The sequence below is a fragment of the Portunus trituberculatus genome, chromosome 25 (genome assembly GCF_017591435.1).
Source record: "Portunus trituberculatus isolate SZX2019 chromosome 25, ASM1759143v1, whole genome shotgun sequence".
Classification (NCBI taxonomy): Eukaryota; Metazoa; Arthropoda; class Malacostraca; order Decapoda; family Portunidae; genus Portunus; species Portunus trituberculatus.
In genome coordinates, this window is record NC_059279.1 from 14,746,941 (window position 1) to 14,759,440 (window position 12,500).

General features: G+C 35.3%; 1 protein-coding gene across 7 annotated transcripts in view; it reads right to left on the reverse strand.

The window, feature by feature from the left end:
- LOC123508832 (serine proteinase stubble-like) overlaps nucleotides 1-12,500 on the reverse strand; it is a 129,422-nt gene that overhangs the window by 4,620 nt on the left and 112,302 nt on the right. For 6 of the 7 annotated variants that reach the window (XM_045262761.1, XM_045262764.1, XM_045262759.1 and 3 more), the window contains 2 exons: nucleotides 7,124-7,392; nucleotides 5,694-5,851 (listed from right to left, as the gene is read on the reverse strand). In XM_045262761.1, the coding sequence (XP_045118696.1) occupies nucleotides 5,694-5,851; nucleotides 7,124-7,392 (427 nt within the window). Of the gene's footprint in view, nucleotides 1-2,680; nucleotides 2,970-5,693; nucleotides 5,852-7,123; nucleotides 7,393-12,500 lie in introns of those variants that run through there. The other variant, XM_045262758.1, reaches the window with a different exon arrangement.

The following is a 12,500-nucleotide window of genomic DNA, read 5'->3' on the forward strand; positions in this document are numbered from 1 at the left end:
TAAATTAGACGAAATATTGAAAAGAAGGGAAAAAATCTCTATTAATTCTGGTTCATGTATTTATGAGTCTTATTCTGAAGCGTAAACCTATTATTGATGAAGGTTTACTGTTATGAAGCTCAAGCGTGCATTAAGCCTGGATATATCACTGATGGGCTGGTCAGGTCTATTTTTGTCTTCTGCATCATCGTGGTCTTCATTCTTATTAGTATTACAATCAGGCTTATTCTTTCCTAATATTCTTAACCACTGTGAGTTTTCCTTGACCACTGTTCTTAATCCTCAGTAGTATAAATCCTCAGCACAGTTTTCTTCACAATTGTTTTGCTATCCCTTCTATTTAACCTTGAATCTAACGTAGTCTTGTGTTTCTTTGTTATCATTAATACGTGTAATTTCTCAGCACTATTTTTCTTTTCTTCTCCACTATCACTTTCACTTCTATGTAACCTTCAATTTATGTTACATCTTTATTTTCTTTTATTGCTTGTAATTTCTGAGCACTACTCCTCTTCTTCGACGCTTTCATTCCATTTCAATATAACCTTCAGTCTGACGTATGTTCATTTGTTTTCTATTCCCTCGCGTGCAAAAGAGATTGGTCAAGAGCTACAAAAAATAACAAAAACAAATAACCCGCCTGGTGAACTGCAGTCTTGAAGAATTATTGAATAAATCCATGTTGTGTTCATTATTTATAGTTATTGCTAAACCAAAGCTGCAGCAGACATGGCGCTAAACTACAAAGGTGTGTGTGTGTGTGTGTGTGTGTGTGTAAGGGCGGGGGCAAGTGAGGGAACCTACACTCTCTGGCCCTCACCTGCCCTCCACCTTTAATTAACCACACCTGCTCACCTCAACCACCATCACGGGCCGCTGAGGGATCCGACTCCAGCGAAACATTTAGTGAAGCAATGAGGTCGTTGCCTCTGCTTCATTTCAGGTTCGTTTGCTTCACTTCTTATAGTTAGGAATTCTTTCCTCAAAATTTGGTTCTTAAACTGCTTGAATTAGCGTGGAGTCTTTTAACTTAACGTGTAAAATCAGCAATCTTGAAAAACAATGAGGTCGCTGTTGTGTTTTATCCAGTGTTGGCTTGTTTAATTTCCGCCTTTATTGACTGTTTGCTCCATGTTTATTAGATTGGGTTAAGCGACCTGAAATGTTCTTATATTAACGCGTACGAAAGACAAAGGATCAGATAATGTTTTACTTATTGAGAACAGACACACATGGGAGTAGTTTTCTTCACCGAGGAGCTTTTTGTATTGCTTGTTAAGAGCTTTTCCGAATGTCAAAAAAATTGCAGAAAAGAATTCACCATTACTGACTTTTTTTATTAAGGGTTTCATCAATACATTGGATGACTTAAACTGAAATCTTTTTAAATCAACGCGTATGAACACACAAAAAAGTCAGTGAATTAGTGATATTTTACATTATTTGGATCATACACACGCACGTTTTCTATAACAAAAAATAAACCCTGAAAAAACATCCGCAAATAAAGGCGCCTCCAAAAATGTTTACGAGCAAATATTTCTTAATAGATTAGCCAATTTAGAAAAAAAGTGTCTTTATACTCTTCCCTTTTAGTCATCTCAGTTATTTACTTTATAATTACAAACTGTCTCGTAAGAGCTAATATGTCTACTGCTGCTTATTGAACGTCTGTGTTTTTTTTTTTATGTGAGAGGGAGAACTACCAAGGACAAAAAAATGAATAATGGAAAAAAGACCCACTAGAATTGTAGTCTTCATAAAAGATTCAATAGAATTAGTCAAAATTATTTGCTTGTATTATATGAAAGCTAAAAAAAATAACATAGAACACAAAGAAGTCAAGAGGAAAAAAAAACTTATCAACCTACATCATAGTTTCCCTTCCGGAGTAGCATTGAAAAGAAAATGAAACACAACACACTTATGACTTTACGTATTCATACATATTTCATGGTTCTTTTTTCTGATCTACAACACTTAAACAATTCTAAGGGCGGTTATTAGATAGTTTTAATAATGTTTATCAAGTATTTAACCCTTAGCCCCTTCAGTACCATGACATGTTTTCATATTCGTTCTGCTTACTATTTGGGGTTTTTATACAATTTCAGAAAACTCGTGTGGGGATTGAAATAGTGAAGACTGTGGCCATTAATCATCTGACCTTCATAGATCCTTCCTAATGTAAATAAAATGGTCTAATCGTACCCAAAACTCGTGGTAAAAATGCGTCCCTATACTTAAGGGTTCAAAATAATCTTGGTAAGATAGCAACGTGTTCAAGAATGTGAACCTTAGAGAATTGCACTGAATCACTCAACTGTTCACTGCTTCATTCATGCGATTCATCGGAGCTTCATCTCAGTGTTTGAAAATGAAGGAGTAAATAAAAAAAAGAAAGGTGTATAAAGGGGAAAAAAAAGTAAAATTCTCGTTATGATGTTAGTGTTGCGTGCAAAAATACCAGACAGAAAGTTTAAATGTCTCTTTGTTAATTGCTTTGGATTTTTTTTGAGAGAGAGAGAGAGAGAGAGAGAGAGAGAGAGAGAGAGAGAGAGAGAGAGAGAGAGAGAGAGAGAGAGAGAGAGAGAGAGAGAGAGAGAGAGAGAGAGAGAGAGAGAGAGAGAGAGAGAGATCAGTCATCTAAAATAAGTCGTCATGCGTAGTAGATACGTCAAAAACAATAGACACACACACACACACACACACACACACACACACACACACACACACACACGTCACTTAGGTTAGGTCAAGTCAGGTCACATGATGAGGTCAGGTCAGGTCAGGTCAGAGGGTCACGTGGTCTAGGTCTTTAGCTTCTCCTGGATCCAGTCTAGAAACATGGTCACGTTGGTATACACTCCGGGGAGGTTGGTGCGGCCACAGGCGATGCCCCATGACACCAGGCCCACCAAATTAACCTTCCCGTCTCTCTTCACTGTCATTGGTCCGCCTGAGTCTCCCTGCAATGTGAGGTCCAGCCGGGTGAGGCGAGCATTGTACGAGGAACAGACTCCCTCATGGAAGCGTTTGGCTCAGCAGAGATGTGAGGGAAAGCCAGATGATAGTGTGCCTTTTGTGTGCGGTTCCTCAGTTCAGTAATGGATTTGTAGGTGGTATTTTTTATGTAAGAGGGAAACCCGGCCAAGGGCAATAAATACTGATTTACAAAAGGTCCACTGAGATGCCGGTCCCAAACATGTCGCAGGAAATGTGGTTGGAAGGGGACTCCGAGGATGGTAAAGGAGTCATAATTATTTTTCATTTTAAAATTTGCATGAAGAATGCATGAGTAGTTAGATGCATGTAGTGTAACTATACGACTCTTCAAATTCATGTTCATTTCTTTATTCTTACTTTATTTTTCTTGCTTTTCACCAAAAATGCAGGAAATTTCTACTGTTCATCTGCGACAAAAAATATAAACTACTCATTTTCTTTTGTAGAGAACTATGAATTACAGATAGACGGAAATATTTAGCACTTGAAAAAGATGATTATTTAATGAAGAGTGTCTATTTAGCCGCTTACAAATCCATTCTCTGAGATGAAGGAAGTGTCCTCAGTCTGTCTCTGTTGTTCCCGATGTTACGGTTGTTTTGTGACGTCAAAGTGTGTGGGTTTTTTTTTATGTCTTAAAGGCATTGCTGATTCTTGTATTATGTACAAAAGATATTCGTGTTGTGATGAATGTGAGTTAGAATTAATACTTTACAACTTAAGAATGGAAAAAAGAGGTGTAAATGATGCACATGAAATATAAAAAATAACAAGGAATGACGCAAGACGACCATTTTGAAAAGAGGAAAGATGACAGTGAAAAAATAAAGAGAAAAATGGGATAACAAAAATAGATAATTGAATAAATAAATAAAAAAAAAAACTGGGGAAAATGTGCAATAGACGGAGAACAAGACTTGAAATATAGAAAAAGAATGAAACCTCACGATCATTTTGAAGAAAGGCAATAAATAACATTCAAGGAGAAACAGACTAACAAGAAGGGAATGACAAAGGGGAAAGAAAATAAGGCAAAACTTGTAGTGCTAAAGAGCAAGATAAGGAATTAAACATGACGATAATTCTGACACGAAGAAAATGACGTTCAGGTTGAGATGGAGGTCAAGGAGGACATGATGACTGAGAATAGCAGTGAAAAAAAAAGAACAGCGGAAATAATGTACATAAAATATCAGGAAAGAAATATGCCAAAAATAAAAATAAAAATGAAAAAAAGAGATACACTCGCTCAGAAAAGACAATAAATAGTTCATGTTGAGATGGAGATGGAAGGTTACAGAGAAGAATAAGATGACTGTAGTGTACTGTGTGGGTGCATGTGTATGTATGTATGCCAGGATGTGATTTGGCAGCAGTGAGGCGGAACACTCACGAGATATGACACAGAAAGACACGTGAAGCATTGGACTGACAGGATGTATTGTCAAGAGAAACCACTCAATCAACCGCCAAAGCAGTCAAGGTCACGTGCCATTCTTTAGTATAGCCAGCTTGACTGATGGGAGAGACTGACTAGGCGGTAGAAGGAGAAACGGACTGATAGAAAGACTAAATGACTGAAAGAAAGAAAGAATACAAACGGAAGAGATTAAATAAAAAAGTAATTGTAAGCATAACTCAATCATTGGAATAGAAATTAGATGGTAAAACGACTTTCTGACCAGTAGACAGAAAAAAATGAAAGATTGACTTAAGAAATGCCAAACGGAATGACAAAAAGACTAAGTGACCGCAAGAAGAGATAAATAAAGACTATAAAAACAACTAACTGATGAAAGGAGAAACTAACTGGTAGACAAAACTTGCTGAAAGATAGATAGAAAAATGAAAGAGTAGCTGAACGAAGAAATAATAAATTGACTGCCAGAGAAAGAACAAAATCTAATCGATATAAAGAAAAGTCAAGTGGAAGAAATTTTACGGCGAATAATTGATTGATGAAATATGAAATCGACTTGTATGAAAATAAAAAAAAATAGTGACAAACAGAAGAATAGCCACGATAGAGACGCAGTTTGGTCCAGCTCAGTCAGATCCAAGTGAGATGTGTGAGTGTGACAAAATAGAAGTGGTGACAGTTATGATGGTAATAACAGTGATGGTGACAGAGTGAGGGTGACAGTGATCGTGGCAGTAACAGTGAGAGGCGGTGACAATAATAGTGAGGATGGGACATCAATAGTGAAGGTGACGGTGATGGTGATAGTGATAAAGATTGCCAAAATATATGTACATTATTATAATCATGATATTTCTTAGTAATTAAAAGCAAAAAAAAAAAAAAAAAAAAAAACAAGCGTCTACACAAAATATGTACAAAACCTATTTACACTTCTTTACCAAAAGAAAAAGAAAACTACTTTAAACAAAAACTAAAGTAATTTGTTAACCTGATAATAATAAAGTCATTATTGTACTTTATGATTTTCCCCTGAGCATTATTGTTAATATTAGTGCATCAGTTAACTCACACGTGTAAATTAGATCATGTACAAGCGTTCCATTATACGTGTATGTATAGACTGATAGATTTACACAATACACTTACACATTTACACATCAAACACACAATCCACACCTCTTACCCACACACAACAAACACCTTTACATCATCCTCTACAAGTGTCTACAGGCGAACCAGAGACACAGGTAAGCTTGGCACTCACCTGACAGCTGTCCTTCCCGCCGTCCTTGTAACCTGCGCAGAGGAACACGTCATATATGATCTCACGCCTGCCTGCCTCCTTGAACCATGACTGACACACATCGTTGCGTAGAACCTGCACATCCACCTCCTGCAGGACCGCCGGGGTACTCGAGACGCCTGTAGGGGACGTGGGGGAGTGAATAGGATATCTAGTTGTTACGAAAGGACGCCAGGAGGAATGAAATAGAAAGGGATATATGTTGATGGGTAGTATTAGAAGACAGTGAATACAATAAATAAGTAGATAGGGATTACCAGAAGGAAGAATATTGATGGAAAGGGACATTGGGTTAGGTTAGGTTTGGTTAGATAGCAAGAGAAAGTGAAGGTAAGAAAAGAGAAGGGGTATTGAGAAATCTCTAATCTGGTCCAAGCTTCAGTGATAGAAAAATAAAAATGTGTGTGTGTGTGTGTGATATATATATATATATATATATATATATATATATATATATATATATATATATATATATATATATATATATATATATATATATATATATATATATATATATATATATATATATATATATATATATATATATATATATATATATATATATATATATATATATATATATATATATATATATATATATATATATATATATATATATATATATATATATATATATATATATATATATATATATATATATATATATATATATATATATATATATATATATATATATATATATATATATATATATATATATATATATATATATATATATATATATATATATATATATATATATATATATATATATATATATATATATATATATATATATATATATATATATATATATATATATATATATATATATATATATATATATATATATATATATATATATATATATATATATATATATATATATATATATATATATATATATATATATATATTGTGTGTGTGTGTGTGTGTGTGTGTGTGTGTGTGTGTGTGTGTGTGTGTGTGTGTGTGTGTGTGTGTGTGATTATTATTTTACCAAAGGTTTTTATGCTGTCAAATTATTTCACCAGTTTTTGGTCTGTTGTTTTTGTCTCATCCTTTCCTTTTACCATGTCAAAGATTTTCCTGAACGTACAAAAGTAACTCAAAAGAAGAACGTACATTACATTGACAGAGGAACTGATCTATCTTATTTTCATGTAGTATAAAGGAGAATTGCCAAGAGATAAAAGAAGAAGTAAATTAAGGTTACATAATTGCTGTTCTATTACAATGATACCATATGGTTAATAAGAGAAGAATAAGCGAAAAGAGAAGCGAAAAGAGAGAGAAAAGAAAAGCGAAACTGTAGCAGGATTTTTAAAGAAGACATCACAACCTAACCTAACCAATTAACCTAAAACACAACACAGCCCAATCCAACACACCATGGTTGAGACGTCCCCAGCCTGTCACAGTGGCGTAGTCCCCGACGAAAGAGGCGTCTTGCTGCGGTAGACACACTGGGATGATGTGCTCCTTAAAAACGACCTTCCTGTTCACTCTGATCAGCGCCAAGTCATTCTGGAAGTCCGCTGCCTTGTAGTGAGGGTGCACCTCCTTCCTCTCCACGTCGAAGTCCTCGTGGGGAAGTCTCTCATTCTGCTTCTTGACATTCCACTCTCCCAGGCGGACCTTCATGCTGCTGATCGGCGTCCTGTGAAGGGTGAGCAGAATGAAACAAATGTATACTGAAAGGAGTCGTGTGTAAGTTGGGATGCATGACATTTCTGCGTCCTGTGCATGGGGAGTGAGAATAAACTGTACTGGAATGCAGCAGACGAGTATAAGTTGAAGACGCGGGAAATACACTGGAAATACATATTTTTCTATATAATGTGGGGTTTTCACTGAAATTTATGGGCTAAAAGAAGGTACTTTTTGAGGTACCTCCTATCTGAAAGCCCATCCTCTAGGGAACCATTATCCCGAGCAAGGAAGCCCTACCTACACTCAGACCGTGGCCAGGATTCACATCTTCGGACTCCAAAGCGAGCGTAAAAGGATAAGTACAAACTGACGTCACACGGAATACTTTCTAAACAATTAGAGCGCATGATGAGCTGAGGACGCACAAAAAAAAAATATTGATACGAATAAATTACAATGATGGGTAATAGTTGAGTCTGACAAATTCTCAGTATAAACGTATAGGAGATGAGTATTGTAAGGTCACAGCACACTAAGTACACTGGAAAGGTCAGAGGATTGGTATGACGATGTACATACACACGAAGCAATTAGAATACACTTGAATGATGATATAAGTGGTGAGTGAGTGTGACAAAACAGGAATTTAGAAGTGAACTGAAATATGGAGGACGAATAATTTACATTTAAAACACACAAGGAAACTGAAACTGCACCCTTGAGTATTGATTGACATACTATGAATATGAAATAAGAATGTAACGAAATGCTGAAAATTAATAGTGTTAAGAGCACAAACATACACACTGCATTGCTCAGTTTCCGAAAATAAAACGTAAACATTATAAGGAAAGAAAATAAAAAGAGAAAATGGGCAAGAATATTAGGAACATTAAGACACACGAGACTGCATAAAACTTAAAGAAAATATATAATGAGCAAAACATGACGAATGAGCCAACAAGGTGAGTTTTTTTTGAGACATTACGTAAGGTTTATATAAGACACATCTCAAGTGAATTTTGTGAATCATAAGCCCAGAAAATCACTGAATACACAAAGTTATCTGAGTATCAACAATTTATTCTTGAGGATTTTAAATGGCATACCATAAACTTAATCCTTCTGCTGGTGATGATTAAGGTATTTTGTTGCTTCATTTGAATAAGTTTGATTTTATGAAGGGAAAAAAATTGTATGATATGCATTGGATGAATTTACTTATTGGCTCACTTCATTATATGTCTGTGATGTCTTTTCATATTCTAACTTCACCACAACATCTACAATTTGAGAAGTTAAAATAGAGTTAACGTCTTCAGTATCATGACGCGTTTTCATATTCACTCTAGTTATTTGGTAATTTTATAGAGCTTCAGAAACTTATGTGGGGATTAAAATATGAAGACAGTGGCTATTAATCTTCTGACCTCCATAGACCCTTCCTAATGTCAATAAAATGGTCTAATCGTACACAAAACTCAAAGTAAAAAAGTGTCCCGGTACTGAAGGGGTTAAGTCCACATTATATCATTGTTTTTAAAGATTACGTGAATGACCAAGTAATTAACACAGTATTTTCAAAGCTTAAGTGAATAGCCAAATAGTTACCTCAGTATTTTCAAAGTTAAGGTTAAGTAATTACGTCAGGCAGTGTTGGCAGTTATGGCGTTGCGTTACCAGTGGAGTGTTTGGCAGTGTTATCCGGGTCACCACACCGATACACCGCTCGTCCCTCAAGGTTACGAGTGTTGGCACCACGCTCCTCACTCGGTAATGTTTGGTACGGTGTATTTTTAACGTAATGAAGAAATCCCAGTAGGTGTGCCAGATAATGCTTGTTGTTGTTGTTGTTGTTGTTGTTATTGTTGTTGTTTGTTGTTGTTTGTTTGTTTGTTTTTGTTTTTTGTTCGATTTGTTGTTTGATTTTGGTTTTTGTTAGTTTTTTGTTGTTGTTGTTGTTGTTGTTGTTTGTTTTTAAAATTTTTGTTCGTTGTTGTTGTTGTTTGTTTGCTGTTTTTTTGAGTTTTAATTTTTTTTTTGTTTTGTTCATGTTTTTATTTCTGCTTTTGATGTTTTTGCATTTGTTGTTATTTTTGTTGTTTTTGTTTATATTTGCTGTTGTTTTTATTGTTACTGATGCTGTTGTCGTCGTGGTTATTGTTGTTGCTGTGGTAGTTGTTTTTGTTTGTTATTTTGTTTGCGTGTTTGTTGTTGTTGTTGTTGTTGTTGTTGTTGTTGTTGCTGGCTTGTCGTTGACTAATAAATAGCGTATGTAAAAGAAAATAATCACTTAAGACGAACGAATGAAGGAAGAGAATGTTTCCATAATTATAAATCCATTCACTGCAGAATTAAAGACATTGCAGTTCAGACGAGAGAGTAATAAGTAGAAGAGATCAATGGGAGCATAATAAGTGAGACCTCTGTGAACTTAACGTGGTACAACAGAGTGACAGAGTGAACCTTTGATGTTAGATTGGCTGGTGACAGAAGCTAAGTACAACACTCGATCAGAGGACAGAGCGTGACGACTGACCGACCACAGTAATCATGCCACTGAACAAGGAGGGTGCAGTGAAGTAAGATTAACCCTTCATTGTTATGGTCGGCTTTTGTAAATATTGAGATCACTGCAGTAAATGTTTTGGATGGGTATAATGAGGGAAAACTGCTAGTGGTTAATTTCATCTTTGTTAACCACTTCAATATTGGGGCACAGTTTTACCTTGAGATTTCTGTACGATTAAGCCATTTGTATTGACATTAGGAAGGGTCTATCGAGGTCAGAAGATTAATGGCCATAATTTTCACTATTTTAATTCCCCACATAAGTTTCTGAAGCTGTACAAAATCACCAAATGCTAAGTAGAATGAACATGAAAATGCGTCATGGTACTGAATTTTAGAGTCTATATCACGAAAAATCAGTCTTGTAAGTTGAAGATGATGCTGGAAAGGGTTGACTAGCAGTGAAAGGGTTAGCACATAGCGTATATACCAACAACATTCAAAACAGTTGAATAAAAGGTCCTTAGTAGTAGGCAATGTGATTACAGCAGATGTCAGTTATAAGCTTTAATGCAAGCGTTGATGCTGTATTGACTTATTACATCAATTTAAGCAAGAAAAGCAACATATTGATAACTGCCATCTTTGTCAGCTTTCATGTCATCAAAATATTTCAATATCTGCAACGACTCACAAATTTCTGATTATCGAAAAATAATCTCAATACCTTTTACCTTTGAATATTTGTACAAGACCTGCATGAAAATATAAATAATACTAATACCTACCATCACTGAGAAAGAAATCTTACTTTACTTTTAAACATCTGATATCTGCATCGAGGTAAGAGAACAAATTATTCACCTCTGCATCATCGGAGAGGAATCCTTTAATACTATCTTGCAAAACTCAGACGAACCGCGCCCTATAATCAGTCGGGCCGCAGACAAGACGCCCGCAGCCTTAATACTCGTACACCAGCGAACATAATGTAGGAGTGAGGAGTGAATTGCTAAAATATACGCAAGGGGAAAGAAATACAGATAATGAATTTGGTGAGTTAATTAAAGGGATTGGGATTTGAAAGTAACAGTTTGACAATTTTTAGGAACTGGCAAAATGTACAAAATGCAGAAGAAGAGGAGGAGGAGGAGGATGAAGGAGAAAAATAAAAGAGTAAAGAAATGAAAAAAATAGCAGTACTGATAATTAGAGAAAAGTAAAGAAGAAGAAGAAGAAGAAGAAGAAGAAGAAGAAGAAGAAGAAGAAGAAGAAGAAGAAGAAGAAGAAGAAGAAGAAGAAGAAGAAGAAGAAGAAGAAGAAGAAGAAGAATAAGAAGAAGAAGAAGAAGAAGAAGAAGAAGAAGAAGAGAAGAAGAAGAAGAAAAGAAGAAAAGAATAAGAAAGAATAATAATAATAATAATAATAATAATAATAATAATAATAAGAAGAAGAAGAAGAAGAAGAAGAAGAAGAAGAAGAAGAAGAAGAAGAAGAAGAAGAAATATATAAGAAACAATAATACATTTTCTCAGTAGGAGAGGGAAAAAAAAAAAGAGCGAAACTGGCGAGGGAGAATAACACGGAATGAAGAGGAACACATGTCCACTAAAAATGAAGTTATTGACAAAACTTCTGCAATTCTGAAACAACATACAACCGGAGCATTTTTCCTAGATGTTTACAGCACGAAGTCAGTATGCAGTGAGAGCAGTGCCGTATCACGGGATTGTGGCGCCCCGGGGCAGAGGTCCTGAATGGCGCCCCCCTCGCTCCTTGCTTTCTCAACCATCCCCTCCCCATTCTACCTAGATTCATGCATAAATTCATAAAGGCAACATATCCACTTTTATTTCACAAAATAGAAAAATCCCAAAACATGGCCCTGCTATACCACAAATTCAACACAAATCCACAAACTATAAAAAAAAAAAAAAAAAAATATTGCTCACATAAATAACATAATACTGAGTCGAAGAACACAGTCTCTATCCCATGTCCATTTTTCGTGTCTTAGCAGCAGCAAAGTTATCAATGACTTTGTCAAAATTAACACAATCGAGAACTTTCTTCTCAATGCTCATAAGACCCAGACTTTGGAGGCGGGCTTGCCCCATAGTGCTCCTCAGGTAGGACTTAATAAGTTTTAGCTTTCTGAATGACCTTTCACAGGACGCAATAGAAACTGAAGTGATGACGAAAAAAATATGTCTGCCATGTTTATCTCTCTCTCTCTCTCTCTCTCTGATAAAAAAATGTGTGTGTGTGTGTGTGTGTGTGTGTGTGTCTCTGTTTGTGTAGTGTGTGTGCGTGTGTGTGTGTGTTCATGTCAGTTTAGGAGTGAGATGTGGAGGCTAGGAAGTGTGGAAAGAGAGGGAGAGAAAAATAAAGGCTATCACAAAACAACAGCACCAACAATCCCAAGAAGTGAATTCTAAAGGACGTAATTAAGATAAAGATAACAAAAGAAGTCGACGATTTAACAAAAGTGGTATAAATAAATAAATAGATAATTAAATAAATAAATAAAAATTAAGTAAAATAAGTAGGAAGTTAAAAATGCAGATCAACATAGAACATACGAGTTTAAAAGAACATGAATAA